At 37.4% G+C, this 15,708-nt stretch overlaps 1 protein-coding gene across 1 annotated transcript in view; it reads left to right on the top strand.

The window, feature by feature from the left end:
• ADGRL4 (adhesion G protein-coupled receptor L4) overlaps positions 1 to 15,708 on the top strand; it is a 75,382-nt gene that overhangs the window by 39,181 nt on the left and 20,493 nt on the right. The window contains exons 4-11 of the mRNA XM_009486657.2: positions 1,194 to 1,346; positions 7,687 to 7,842; positions 8,369 to 8,439; positions 10,161 to 10,334; positions 10,427 to 10,610; positions 12,837 to 12,953; positions 14,066 to 14,259; positions 15,538 to 15,708. Of these exons, the coding sequence (XP_009484932.2) occupies positions 1,194 to 1,346; positions 7,687 to 7,842; positions 8,369 to 8,439; positions 10,161 to 10,334; positions 10,427 to 10,610; positions 12,837 to 12,953; positions 14,066 to 14,259; positions 15,538 to 15,708 (1,220 nt within the window). The remainder of the gene's footprint in view (positions 1 to 1,193; positions 1,347 to 7,686; positions 7,843 to 8,368; positions 8,440 to 10,160; positions 10,335 to 10,426; positions 10,611 to 12,836; positions 12,954 to 14,065; positions 14,260 to 15,537) is intronic.

The raw sequence follows: 15,708 nt of genomic DNA, 5'->3' as shown, positions 1-15,708 counted from the left end.
CTTTAACTCTCTTCCTTTCTCACGATGTATAAAATGGGGAATTCCATTCAGAGTGTCTTCTTTTTTGAGAGAATTTCATTGGTTGGTTTGTTCAGAATTTTGGGGTGCTTTGGGAGAAATGGGCTATTTGGAAAGATGGCATGATCAATATTGTGAGTGTTACTCTTAGTTTCCTAAGTAGGCTGTCTGGATAAGGATATTTTTTAAAATTTTTCTCAAGTTTGGTCTGAAAATTATTTAATAGACAACAGGGACCTTGGAAGATTCTGGAGAGGAAACAGTTTTATTGAGTCATTGCAGAAGATCAACTATACAGTTCAGAGCATGAGTTTATGATTTCATTTGACCTTTGATCAAGCTAGCTGGATCCCCATGCTCACAACGATAGCACATGCAGAGGCTCTGCAGGGAGGAAGTAGTCTTAAAACTTGTGTATAGAGTTCCTTTTTCATGTATCACTGGGGGCATGGGATTAGCCCTGTAAAATAGATCATGTAATTTTGCAGGTACAAAACTGATGACTTGCACAGCAATTGCTAAAAGGTGAAGATTAAGCCATGAATTTTGCTCATCTGTTTGTTAAGGTCTTCGGGATAATTACAAAAAGACAATATACTTGAAGACTCGGGTCAGTCAGTAGGACAAACTTTGTAATTTTGTTGTCTGGGACTGCTGAGAAATACCACAGAAGGTCTTCAAAAACAGGACAGAAAAAAAACCTGTCAGTTTAGCTTTATTGATCCTACTCTGGTGTTAGGGACTGAAATGGGTGATTTCTTGATATCCTTTTGAGCTCTGTTTTCTATGATTCTAAATTCCCAGATGCATCCTTGGGGTGACTCTCTATCTGTAGTTTTTTGGGTAGCAAAAAATGTTATCAGATAAAACCATGGCAGAACACGTACTTGTCTCAATCCTTTATTCCAAGTGAATATCCAATTAAACTGTTCACTTCAGTATCCCACTGGTTTTCTCATTTGTTGACTCACGCAGGATGAGGGCAGAAGAGTGCTGCTGAACACCTGATTACATCCTTGGCAATGGGAAAACTATATAGACAAACACTAAGAGTGCCAGCTCAGCATTCAAAACTTACATAAATAAAATACCAGAGGCCAAATCAAGCTTTTACTTTACTGTTTTCTTCAATCGGCAAATGCAAATACATTTCTCCATAATTTATGTCTTGACAGATGATAATGAATGTGAAAATGCTACTCAGCCTTGTGGAGAGCATGCCAATTGCACAAACACGGTGGGAAGTTATTTCTGCATGTGTGCACCTGGTTTCAAATCCAGCAATGGTCAACAAACTTTTGTACCTAATGATGGAACCTCCTGCGTGGGTAAGTTATTAATGTCTGCCAGCTAGCTTTACATTGTCACTCTTCTTTTATTGCTTCTGTTGATTATAGAAATCTAACAAAATGCTTTCAGATTTCTGAAGTTTGGTGTCTGGATATAAAATTCCCACAACTTGGACTGATACAGACTTAATATTCCAGTTCAGGCCCACACTTCTCACTGATAACACAGCAGCTGCCATTGCTTTCAGTAACACTTCAGTCTTGACTCTGCTTACAATATTTTTAATCCACGTCACAGTTTTAGGTGATGAATATGTAGTTAAAGTAACACAGAAATCCCTAATCCACCCAATTATGCCTCTGTTTCACTGATCTGTGAACAAGGTGGTCATATTCTTAAAACAAAGCAGCGTGACTAAGCATTCTGCATTTGGGTCACTCGAGACCAACAAAATTCCCTATACATCTGACCTACTGTGCTCCAAATATCTTTAGTTTTGGGGGCTTTGGTTGGGATATTTTTGGTAATTTTTCAAGTCTGATCAAAAGTAATGAGCAAGCTGAGTAGTTATCCTACGTCCTGTGCCATCCATCAGCCTCTGTATCTGTAGCAATTGGATGGAACATGTTCAAGATTACAGGAGAGGAAAAGTTCTCTGGAAAAATGTTATTTCTGAACAACTATGCAATCCTTTAGGATTTTCTTTGAATGGAAGAACTGTAACTATTTCTCTTTTTTCAAACTCCTGGTAATTTTGTCTGTATGTTGCAACAGTCCTCAGGGAACGGGAAAATGAGAAATAAATCCATTGCCCTTTACACCTTTATGCTGACTGTGTCTCATTCTAGATATGTCTCCTGTGAGCTTGTGAGTGCTGACAACCTCTCTTCTTACCGCTCTTAATATCAGCAGAATGGCTGCATATTAAGCCAGAAAGTGATCTAATCAACATTTCTTGCCCATTGCTCACATCCATCTAAAAGAGCTCTGCTTTATCCAGCCGCTATGAATCGTTCTTAAATTAGCTGGGACTGAGACTGTTAGCACATTGAGCTGTAAATATTCTTGCAGTTTCTGGTCCAGGCTTTGATTTTTATGTTATGACATTTCCTGAGCTTCAGAAGTTTTGTCTTCACAGTTATTTCTCTGACTGTTCTTGTGTCACTTTAGCAAGCTAATGGTAAAAAGCTAATTTCTTTTTTTTTTTTTTTTTTTGCCCTCTTTACTGGGCAGGCTGATCTTTTTTTATCCTCTACTGGGGGTTACTTTACCACTTTTCTTCTCCTTTTTGCAAATCCATATGGGAGGAGCTGAGACCTTCCAAAACTCACACTGAAATAAAGAATTACCTGTGGGCACCTTTTCTCATTAAACAAGTGTACCAATTACTTTACCAAGCAGTAAGTCCTAAAGACAACCTTTTGATCCACAATTAATTTTCTACTTTATCTGTCAGGGAAACTATAATAGGATATTTTGTACCCAATGGATCTGCTGCTACAGGTAGTAGAGATGACTTGCACACAAGCAGCTGACAGTAGTGTATTCGGGATGTACTACACACAGCTGAAGCAAGCACCAAAGTTGTCATTGTAAATACAGTGCAAGTTTTCCAGTACAAATCGGAGGACAGAGCTACCAAATATCCCTCCTACCCAGTTTTATAAGGCCCCAAAATATTTTCAGATTCTGCAAAGTTTTAAGTTTTCTTTTTAATATATGTGTATAATGTCTATGGTAGTAACGTTAAAAATACGGTGGTTTAATTTTGGAGAGTATGCCATTATATATATATTTTTTATGCCATCAAACCTATCTGGAGTTCCTAGTGGTGCAAGTGTGGTACATCACTGTGTGTGTGTGAGTCCATTTCAAAGTCCATGTGCATATGCATGTGTGTTCCTCCCCTCTTTGGATACTGTACTAAACTTCTGAATAGGAAGTGATTATAACTCTCAAGGTAGTGGATCAAAAGAAAACCTGAGACAATGGCTTTGGGAAATGTCAGTTCACCCTTAATCCAACCAGAATTTTGAGGTTTGAGTTGAGGGTCAGCAGTATTTCATCCATGTTATCAGGCAGAGTAGGTGAAGAGATGACAATGAAACATACGGATAGAGGAGGAACTGGAGGGTAGGAAGGGAGAGAGAGAAAAAGAGAAGGAGAAAGGAAATGGAGAAGAAAGAGGAATACAGAGATGTGATATTTCTGAAGACGATATTTTTCTGCTGTCTTGAATGTGAGCTATTAAAATCTATTTACTGTGTAAAAGCTATGCTTTTTCCTTAGACTTCACATTTATTGAATGTTTGGCTGCAGATAAAAAGGTGAAATATAAACCTACTTTTTTCATGCCGGTCAACGGAGTAAAAACGTGAAAATGGCCATCTGTAAAACAAAAGTGACATCTGTGCCACTCTGCCTTTTCCAGGAACGTGCTATTAGTTTTCTTCAGGCTTTATGAGAGCACTGGGAAGGCACCCATTCACCATCACATCCTCTTCTGTGACAGGGGAGTTGTACAGTGGATAGGATATGGCACTATGCCACATTGCTAACTTTTCTTTTACCTGTGCCATTCTTAGGCTTTTTCATTTCTACTTTGTGTGTGCTGCTGCCTTCCACAGCATGGAGACATGGGGAGGGAACATCTAGTCCTTTGCAACTGGACTTTTCAATCACTTGCAAGCTACTAATAAGCAGAAGGTATAATGTAGACATCAAGCTGTCTTGACTGACTGGTGAAGAATCAAAGCGATGTAGGTACAATCCAGTAATTGGCAAGACCGAACATAATAACTGTTCTCAGTACTTTTAATTTAATTGGAATTTCCTTGCCTGCTGCAGTAAATGAGGAGTGACAAAGCACAGAAATAAAATAAAAGGTTATAAATCTATTTTCACACTAGCCTAAGTGGTGTTGGTGATATTATTTTTCTGATGGGAGCTATTATAAAAGCTTCAAAGTTCAGCTCCAGGATTTGTTTTGAATATTTACTAAAAGACCAGGGCTTTTTGCAGAGCTATGGCAAATGCTCTTCTGTTTAAAAAGCTGCTGTTCTTCAACCTTTGCTCAGGAATGTTTTCTGTGAAGACGGCTCACGCGAACCTTGGCAGCCCAGTCCCGCTCCCATAGTAGATCAAGGAGGACTGTTTGAGATCCTCGCCCCAAAGCTCCAGTAAAACTGGATTGCTGAAAGCACTGACAAGCTGTTGTCCCTGTGTGGTCCAACAATTGCATATTTGGTTAAAAAAGGCATAACTACAAAATATAAAGAAACAAAACCCTAGAGCTACTGCACACAGTATTTCAAAGCAGGAACTTAAAAGCAGCATTCTTGCAACTGTCGCAAATTGTTGGCTGCCCTGACAATCTCATTGATTTAAAAGGGATATGAAGCTGATTAGTACCTTGCAAGATCAGGCATATTGCCTTTTAATTTTGTCATCCAGGAGATTTTTTTTCTCCAGGAAACAGTAAATTAGACAGGCGTGATATGGACTCATTCCATATGGACAACTCAACTGTAGAAAGTCTATTTGCATATACTCAACAGGGTATCTCTGTAAGACTTTAAATAGCCATCCTGTTGCCAGAGATGTGCCTTGGTGCTTGAGTTTCTGCTGTTGTTTTGGATAATCCTTAATTGTCATTAAAATCTCCATTACACTTAATATCTGACATAATTAAAAAAGGAAGGGTAATATATGTGCCCAATAATGACAAATAAATTACTTGCCAAACTAAAGGCTTATGAAAAGCAAAATATCATAATAATTTTGAAATATTTGCATTGGTAAATCACATGGAAACCTGATACTTAGCAATGGTAGTCTGGAAAGTGTTCAATATTTATTTATTTATAAGTCGTAAGTTTTAGCGAAGCTTGTTGTCATTTACTGGTGTTTTAGCACTGCATTACATGCTGAATATCTTGATATGATGTACGTGTCCTTCTCCATGTAGCTGACAAGGCCAAAGAAAACTTTGGTATAAGGCTGATGTGTGTTCTTGTTATACAAACCAGTATTGTCATGGTTTTCACCCTTGCCACTTCAATTCATTCAAAGTTTTTTCTGTCTTTGACACAGAGTCACACAACAGGGCACTGACAGGCACCCACTTGTTTCAAAAAGAGCTTTATAATTTACTGATGTGAGAGGTTATTTAGATGCCAAGAGTAAGAACTTTAGCCTCATGTCTTTAAATGACAGCATTTAATTATGAGGTAGTCTGTGTACAGCACTATATCATGGGTTTTTCCCCCCTTTTCTTCACTTTTGCCAGATTCGTTGATGTATAACGTGGTTAGCTCCATGACTATGAATACTAAGGTCACAGAAAACGTACAAATACAGATAATGCAAAACTCAGCTCATTAAAGAGAAACATTGGCAGTTTGGGGCATTAAATACGGAAACAAACTATTGCCCTAATACAGATAATTATAATTTAACCTCATACTTTAAAATACAGTGCTTGCGCCAACGCACTCAAACACACAGTCTCCTTGGCAGCTCTCCCTGAAGAGCAGGGGTGGTTGTGCTGGGGAGGGCAAATGCGCTTCCAGCCCCACCTCTCCTTTCCACCTGTGCTGTGTGCGAGTCTGAATGGCTTTTCAGTGGGAGCTTCTGAACCTCAGGCTTAAACCACAGCATTTCAGGTGCAAATCAGAGCCACTGCTCAGTCAGGATAATAGGGATGTGAAAACTAGGTGGGACCTCAACCATCTCCTTGAGCCTGAGGAAGACCTCTAGGATTATGAGCAGAAGAAAGGGAGCTGGCAATTAAGCACAAAACAGCAAAAATTGAGTGGATGCAGAAACTGTTGGGACACTCCATTAGAAGTTTAAATGCATTTTACAGTCACCCTGTATTTAAAAAAACAAACAAACAAACAAAACCGTCTTCATCTGATTATTTATGGAGGCTCTTTTGCCATTAGTAAACAACGTTCTACAAAGTTACCAAAAATGCTGTCCAAATAGGCAGATGGCCCCCAGGTATCCTTCAGACATATTTCTGCACTCCCTAGGTATATCCACACAGATGCAGTATATTTTTCCATTCTGCCACAATTTCCGTTTCTCTAGAAACCTTATTTCACATGTATTATTGTTCATTTTTTGTTCTACTCCTTTTTGAAAACTACCAACAATCTTGTATCAAAATACGAGTGCAAAAATAGTTCCTATAGGCTAATAGTGCCAGCCCCCTATATCTGCTTTCTGTCTGTCTGTTCCTATCACCCATCTGGCTGCACAAAGGCCTCCTATCAATTCAGGTAGCTATTTTCCTCCACTAATCAGTTAACCAGTTCTCTCTTTTCACCAATTTCTTTCCCAAATCCAGTGTCATGCCGGTTTTTAACTTAGGTTGTCTTCCTCTCTGGCTCATCCATCCCCCCCTCTACTGTCCTTCAGTTCAGTTCTCAGCCTTTTCTCTTTTAGGCTGTTCATTTAAATCTGCTCATGTGTCACTTCTTCATTTTTCAACTCTTTTCATCAGATATACCTGTCTCAAAGCTGTTCACTCTTTTCTCCTCTCCAGCACAGCATTTCATAGTCCATTACTTCATTATTCAGAATTATTTGGTATTGTTCCCAGTTTACTTTCTCCGTTAGGTTATTTGATCTTTATCCTCAGCCAACCAAATAATGCAAAATAATCCCTACTCCAGCCAGAGAGTTAGCACTCACCTCTCCTAAACTGATCAATTCATGGATTCCCTTACCGGAATTCATCAGTTTTACTCTTGGACTGTGCCGCACCCAGTTACTGAACTTGTCTACCTAATGGCAAATTAATTAGAAGCACAAAAGGCATTTTAGGCAAATGTAATTTAAATGTGGCTTTAAAAAAAGACATGCCAAGCACTTTAAAGGGCACAGAGTTTAAATCTTAGATTAACGAGATGGATAGAGTGATCTTTTGTAGCATCTTTTTAAAGCCGTGACTTAAAAGAAAAGGCTGCAGTATTCTTTCTCTTTTCTAACTGAATCATAAGGCTGAGAAAATCTATTTAGTCTAATCTCTGGAAAATGGATTTCAGATGATTTGCATCATGCCGAGCATTTTGTTATCATAGAATTAATGTTTACACTCATGGTTTTAAAACATGAACAATGCAGTATTATACAGTAATAAAAGTGGTGGTATAAAAATATGATCAATTATGATTTATCCTTCTAATCCCTAAGTATTATAATTGGCAGGTGTTTTGCCATTAAGTTTGCCTTTTTAGTTTTTGCTCTTTTTTGTTCCATGAAATTTTATTATGAAACTGCTTGCAGTGTGTGAGGCTATTATCAACAAAGCAGCAAGGTGTTAGTCTGTAAATACTTAATAAAAAATTCAATTTCTCACGATATTTGCAGATGTAGATGAGTGCAGCAATGAAGGAACTGTTTCCTGTGGAGATCATGCAAAATGTGAAAACGTGGATGGAGGGTTTAACTGCCTCTGTAAGGAAGGTTATCAACCATCCACAGGAAAATTGCAGTTTAAGCCAAATGATGGCACTTCCTGCCAAGGTACATGATATTATAAAGGTTTATGTGTTATTATAGAGCTACATCTTCTGAGAAACCCACCAGTGCCTCTTTATCTTCAGTTAGATTAATCAGCGAGACATGAAAAAGAGGCAAGCCAGTGGCATCTGCATTTTCTGAGAATAGAATCATTTCGTAAATGTATTTTTGCTAAACAGTGTGATGAAATCCATTTGAAATAATGGTTACCTCTCCATAGTTGTCAGATCTGTACTCCTCTCTGTAAACTTGAGCTGTCTCTTAACTTCACCTGTGGAAGTCCCAAGGAAAGGGGCCAAACTCTCTACCCGAGTAAAACAAAAGCTCCGAGTCCAATCCAGTGCTGTAACTTTGGCCAAGATAAAGTCTTATTAGTTGAAGTTTGAGAATGGAGTGCTGCATCTTATGTGCATAAATTCAGAATGCTGGTGGTTTGCAGAATGACTTAGACAAGAGCTCTTACAATGAGTATGTGTTTGAATATTGATTAAACTGCAATATATAATTAGTTTCTTTTTAATTTCTACAGAAAATCCGAAGGCCAAGTGTGAGTTATACAAAGACTGTATAACTGAACATATTAATAGAACTTTAGCTGGAGTAAGTAGCATTGGTTTATAGATTAATTTCCAAATCCTTTAATTGTTTCTGTTTGAAACTGTTATTTCAATTATAATAGTTCTTAAGGAGCTTTTAACAAATGCTTGAAGCATACAATTGAACTTAAGCATGTTTACAGAAGTCTTTTTAATAATTTCAAATTATTTGAACTGGGTTGTGTGTTCAAATCATGATAATAACTTGCTGGGAATCTGTGTGCTCTGTTTCCAGCAAAATGAGTCATGATGCATGAAAAATTCAGAAGTGTGCTAATCACTCAACTGTTTCTGTAATTTCTGAAGTTACACACTGCTGCATTTACTGATGTGCAATTATTTGCTTGTTCAGAGTGAAAGGTAGCAAGATAAGTCATGTCAACAAGTGACAATAAAAAAAATGGAGCAATAACATCCTGGTATGCTAGTATATTTACTCCTCAAAGCATAGTATGTAAAGTGGTACAGAATTTATAGACTCAAAGACTCTGGACTCAAGATATTTTTTTTCACCAGAAGCAGAGATTCCTGAAGCAAATTAAAAAAATATTAATAGATTCACTAGTCATTAGTCTACAGCTATAGTATTGTCTAATTTAAAAGGATAAATGAAACATAAGCAGAAATAAATTAAAACCAATTGTATTTGCATTTTATATTAAGCAGTTTGCCGAAGTTACAAGATTCAGAAAGTTATTCATTTAAAGGCTTTTATTAACCTAGTGTAAGATATACATTGTATTAACATGCTTTCTATGTTAACGCGCAATGTAATACGTTATGTTAAATATAATACATGCACATTTATGTGCAAAGACATGGTAAATGCCACAGCAGGATCTTAGTGTGAGATCTTTTTTTTTAAGTACATCGTCAAACTAAACTTAAATCAAAGTAATAAGTCAAAACACCTCAATTCTATGTAAATAACAGTGTGTCAGATTTTAGCCTAGTTTTTAGCCTGTGTTCTAGTTCTATTCAGCTGCAGTCAAAGACGAAGCAGGCCCCATAAAAGCTGTTCAGCAGCAGAGACTACGGAGCTTACAAAATCAGGTGTTGGGGAGGGTTTTGATAAAATCTCATTAGATTTCAGTATCATGAAGTAAGAATCCTTTTCTTATTCAGCCATGAGACTGAAACTTGCAATCTTAATCTTCATCTCACCCTCTCTAGCCCATTACTTTTTAAATTAAGTGTTTTATGTAAGTGCATTTAGCAGTTCATAAACTGAAGCAGAGAAAGTGAAATAGACAGTACAGTTTCACTAAACTACATGCTTTATAATCTGCATTTGAAAAAACACCACCGCAAAATGTACAAAGACTGCCCATCTGCTCCCACCTCTTCAGCTAAAATTTAACAGAAAAAAGTCAACAGAGTAACCATATCACTGATATTTAATTATTTTCACAGAACATTTACTAGTTCATTTTGGAGCTTTAGGATAAACAAAACTGAGCTGCAGTAGTAAAAAAAAAAAAGGTGTAATCATAGCACATAACTTTTTTTATAATCATAGTTGCTTGTTAGGGTTATACAAGACGTGTAACACCATTACTTCATAGGTCAAACTGTTGATTTAAGTAGTGTCTCCTTTTATGCACAAGCATCTTAGAAGCCAGTGTATTAATTCACAGAAATCAGTCATTGGTATTGGGTTTACTTTCACTTGAAGAAATGTGACCTTACTTGTTTCATTAAGATGCGAGTTCTTGTATTTTTCAGATTAGTCATTTAAAAACACCACTGGAGATGCTGCAAGAGATTAATAAAAATACTTCAGGTCCGCTTTTACCTGTAGATGTGATTTCATATGTTGAAGCACTATCGTATTCATCACTGAATACCATGCATTACTCTGTTTCTGACAATGAAGCACTTCGTAATACAACTATTAACGTGAGTGGATCAAGCCTTAAAGTTGTGGGGCTTTTTCTTATTTTACAAATAGCTTATGACTCTTCCACTTAAAAAATTTCTTTTATTTACAGGTTTTGGTTAATACTGTGAACAATTTTTTACAAAAAGACAAAATTGCGGTCTGGGAAGCTCTTCCTGTAGATAACCAAAGACGGAGCCTGACTAAGCTGCTGCATACTGCAGAACAAGCGATGCTTCTCATGTCACAGAACTTCAAAAAGACAACACAGCTAGATGCTAATGCAAGTGACATAGGTAAAATAAAGAAAATTAATCTAAGGTATACTTTAGATGTGGATTACACTGAGGAGTTTTTCAGCACAATTATGAAGATTAGAAATGGTGTTATGTGAAACACACAGGTGTTAATTTGTATGAGTTTCATAACTAACAGCTGACTTTCAGTGTAGGTATCATAATTTTCAAAAAAATTTGAGCCCAGAAAAAACCTGAGAGGCTGTGGGAAGTTGCCCTTTCAGATTCTCTTTCAATCTCTCATTATAGTTACACTGTCACAGTGAATCTAGATTCATCTTACATGCACAAAATTATCCTATGCATCTTATATGCATAAAAAACACCAGTGGAATGAAATTTGGATTTGCTCTATACAGATTTTTTACTCTTTTTGGTTCAGTGAAGTTATTGTAAAAGAACTTGGAATAGGGATTGTACCTAGTGAGTCAAATCTTGCGTGGCTTTATTTTCAGAGAAATTTCTCGTTTTAAGAGGAATTTCAGAGGAGAAGAATTGGTTAGTCTCAACTGCACTATTTTGCTCTCCTACCTTCTCCCTGTGTGCTGGTGTCTTCACACCAGTTCCTACTGATTCCCTATGGTAATAATAGTTTTACCATTCCTTCAAGGGGAGCAGAGTAAGGCTGATACCAGCAGCTTTTGAAAATCCTAATAAAGCACTGCTGATTCCTTTGGCAATGGCCACTCTTTCATTTTTGTTTTTCTGGAAATACCCAAACTGTATGTGACCTGATTTCTTGTTCTAGATTCAGTACAGTCCTTCAGTGCTTCTTGCTGGTTTGCCATTTTATAAGATGACTTGATGAGAAAGATTCCTCCTTTGGTCCCGAGGCAGGTCAAACCACCTGTTCTGCCCTCACCTTTCTGAAACTAAATTAGCAAGAGTGATGAAAAAATAGGCAGTGAATTGTTCCATGACACAAACTCTGTGGAAGTAGCTTTATGTCAGTGCAGAGTACCTCTGGGTCTGCAGCAGATCCAGAGCAGTGTCAGGAACTGGCTGTAGAGCCCCTGTTCCCCACCACCCTGGCTGCAGACCTGAGGCTCTCGTGGCTCCAGAGCTGAGGCCATGAAGATCGAGAAGAGAGGATTTGGGTGCAGCCTCCGGTTGCAGTGTAGACGTCAGACCAAGGAGACAGAAAAAGCTGATAAAGAGAATGGGGAGGAATTTCCGTGTTGAAAGGTCGATGCCTTTTTGGCTTGCTTTTGTTCTAAAATGGGAAACTGCATGAGCTCTTTTCCAAACTGGCCCCAAACACTAACATTTTTTGTTATTGTTTTTCAGCATGAATATATTTTCCACAGGGTTCATATGTGCCCCACACATCTATTTTGGGACAAGACCTACAACTTACCCCTCTCTCTCCACTGCTTTTTATGGTGCAAGCTCTTGAACTACAAGCTTTTCAAAACTCCAGCCACAGAAAACTATTTCTTATGTCCTGACAAACATTTTCTGACAGCTGGTCTATTGAATAGCTCATATTATTTTTGTGTGCCATGCTATAAGCAATGCAGATGGTCTAGCTTAGTGATATTCCTCCATCAGTCAAGTTTTAGATTTGTTTGTTGTTGTTTTGTTTTGTTTTTAAAAAAAGGCCTGATTGACTTTTTTTTTGTTCCCATTCTGGGTGATTGAAACTCAGCACTATAATGAACGAAGTAAAGAGCTCAATGTCCTCTAATGTAGTTTTTGTCCTGAGGGGTGATACTTGTTTGTTTGCTTTTTGACAAGACACATCATTATTTCATGGTGCAATGTGCATTTGGTAGCATGGATAGATAACTATAAAATATATACTTTTCAAAAATTGGCTTTTATCAAATGTTACTATTCAGTAGAGAATTTTATGCTTTGCTTTTTATAATTGTGATTTGTGGTCCCTTTCAGAAATGCATTTTTAATAAAGCAATAGCTCTTCCTAAAGTAACCTACATTATTCTTTCCAGTGCCTAATTTAATGCAAGGTAAATAAAAGACCATATTTTTCATGGAAAGAGTAAAAAGTATGAGAGCAAAATGTATGCATGAAAATAACAAAACATAGAGGTTTAAGCAAACATGCTATATTAATAGCATTTTTCTTGAAATATTTGGCACAATGATATATTCCTAAAATTCACGGTAATTATGCAATCCAATAGCACATTTATTAACCCAACTGTAAATTATGGTAGACTGTAATGGAGCTGTGATTTGTACAGTATTTTTCTTCTTTTGCAGCACTCAAGGTTTTTGCTTTTGATTCACACCACATGAAACACATTCACCCTCATGTATACACGGGGGGAGATTACATAAAGATCTCTCCAAAGAAGAGAGAGGAATCTCATCCTAATGGTAAGAAACAAGGGTTAGAGAGTAGGTGGGTTAATAAACACCTTGGATGCTTGTACCCACTAGTAAATAACTAAATGTGCAGTTTACCAAGACTGAGCTTCAGCCCTGCTAACTACAGAGGAGTCAAAGTATTTTTGTCACCACCTCTGCTACCCCTTTATTGTCTCAAGACTGATATTTCTAACATTTTCAGTGGCACAGTGAGTATCCAGTGAATTTTAACACGGAATATTGGTACCAGAAACCTGAGCTTTATCCTTTTTTCAGCCATAGATCTGCCGTGTGACTTTGGACTGGCCCCTTCAACTCTCTGTTAAACCTTCTGTAAAAATCGGTGCATCTTTTCTATTTAGAGAGTAGCTCACTGGGGCAAGAACATGTATTCTTCAGTACCAAAACCAGCAGGGCCCAGATCTTGGCTTGGATCTCAGAGTGCTACAGAAATGGCTTACAACTACTGTCATCACTAAAAATAAATAAATGTGTTTAAACAGCTCTGGAATTAAACCACCTAACCTAAAAAACATAGAAAAGATTTTTTAAGTCTTGATCTTCCAGCTAATCTGAATCTCACCATCTATCAGTAGCTAAAAATGTGGTTTATCTTGGTACCAGGGAGAAGCACCACAACATTTTTTCAGATCAGCACTGCATCCTAAAATACCTTTTCTTTTTAGCTCCCCCTGTGTGTCTTCCATCCTGGCTCCACTGTAACGGAAGTCAAAGCAAGCCAGGTACTTCAGAGAGGCCCAGTATTTACCTCAGGTCTGAGACATTTTAGTTTATGAGACCTGACACCACATGTGTAGCCAACTGCAGAACAGCAGCAAGCGTATATTACTCTAGAAAAAATATAGATGCATATATCTAATTAGAATTTCCAATGCGAACACACATTTTTATTTCTAATGGCAGTTACATTGTTTTAAATAAAGCTATATTTCATTGTCTCTAAAACATTTTTATAAGTATTCCACAAAGATTCCATCTGGTTTGCATATTTTATGCAATAGCAGTAATAATGTCTATTGTTTATTGTTTCCTTAATGTCTTCAATTTTATTCTTCTATAAAACCCCACAAACTACTAAACATGGTCTGTTTGATTGATAGGCACCATTGCAGTTGTCTTTCTGCGGTATAGCAATATTGGTTCTTTGCTTTCATCGCCTAAAAACCGCTCCTCAAAAGATACTTCAGAGCAGAGACAGACAGTAAGCTCATCAGTTATAGCTGTTGCAATTAGCTCAAATCCACCTACACTCTATGAGCTCGAGAAAATAACATTTACCTTAAAGTATGCCAAGGTAAGGGGTTTTTTTATTATCAACTTCAAATAAAGCAAAACAATAGCTAATCATTTTATGTGATGTAACCATACCTGCAGTGTATGATATATTGAGACATAATTCTGTTGTTTGCTGATGCGAGTTTGTCATTTATTTCTCTAATAAGATTAATCTTCAGATGTGACATCCTAAGTGCAATATACTAAATATGATACAGCTGAAAATTGCTATGGAACTAAAGCAAGGGCAACAATGCTGTCTTTGCTGGGTTGTAGCATGAATAAAATGTAGATGCCTGAACCAGAGAATATTACAGGATCTTGACTATTCTGTATTTAGGTGGGTTTTTTCCTGAAAGTGTATCAGATGGTTAAGCATGCATACTAAAAAAAGTGAAGAAATGCTTCAAAGTTAATGCAAAAAGTTAACCTGGAGCTAGGAGGTAATTGCAGAACCTACAGTACTGCAACTTTGTTATTTCTGAAATCTCAACACATTTGTTTAAAACTGAGAGTTTTACTTCCAGTATATATAGATCTTGCCAACTTCACTTATATGTGAAGAATCACCTTACATGGAACAAAGAATTATCAGAAACATAACAAGAAAGTGACTCTGTAGGGAGGTGGGCAGTGGGACAAGGTGTTAACCTTGGTTGTGCAGCTTTTAAATTTGTTACTTGCCTTCTAATATTTGAGCTAGAGATCACCTTTATATAAATTTGCATATATTTATACAGCCTCTAGTATAGTGAGGACCTTATCTTTGACTAGTGTCAGTAAGCACTCATTGTAATAAATAATACTAATGGTCTTATTCATCGCTCTCGTCGCACCTGATACAGCAGGTGTGATATGACCCTGGCTTTATCCCAGATTACTTTGTGAAATGCACAGAATAAGTCTCAGGTTTTTAACTACTCGTTTGGAAGGGACTATGAACAGGACAAGCAATGTGGCTGTAACCTCAGGGTTTAGTCCATGTTCAGCAGGTGCAGGGGTATAGTATCTATAAAGTAGGTAAAAATTCCAACACCTTTGCAAGTGCCAGAAGGGTTCAGTAATCTGATTAGCCTACATGTTTGGTGGGGTGTTAGCTGCGTGGATAAAATGCTTCCATCCGCAGCCGTGTTTTAATCGCTAGGAATAGGGCTTGCAGAATGTGCTTTTTGTTTCCCAGCCTTCCAATGGTAACAAGCCATTTTTAATGAATTGTGCTGGCTAATGTAAGAAACGTCTCTTGATGGGAAATATCCTGCCTTTCTGCCATCAGTAAAACATCTTGTTTCTGTTCCAGACTGCGGATAAAGATATTAAATGTGCATTTTGGAACTACTCAGCAGACACAATGGATGGCAACTGGGCTACAGAAGGCTGTGAGCTGACACATTCCAACTCCACTCATATCTCATGCAAATGTAATCATCTGACTCATTTTGCTGTTTTGATGTCCTCAGGTGGCTCTGTT

The sequence above is a fragment of the Pelecanus crispus genome, chromosome 5 (assembly GCF_030463565.1).
Source record: "Pelecanus crispus isolate bPelCri1 chromosome 5, bPelCri1.pri, whole genome shotgun sequence".
Classification (NCBI taxonomy): Eukaryota; Metazoa; Chordata; class Aves; order Pelecaniformes; family Pelecanidae; genus Pelecanus; species Pelecanus crispus.
Note: the sequence above shows the minus strand (reverse complement) of the source record. Positions and strands in the feature narration are given on the sequence as shown.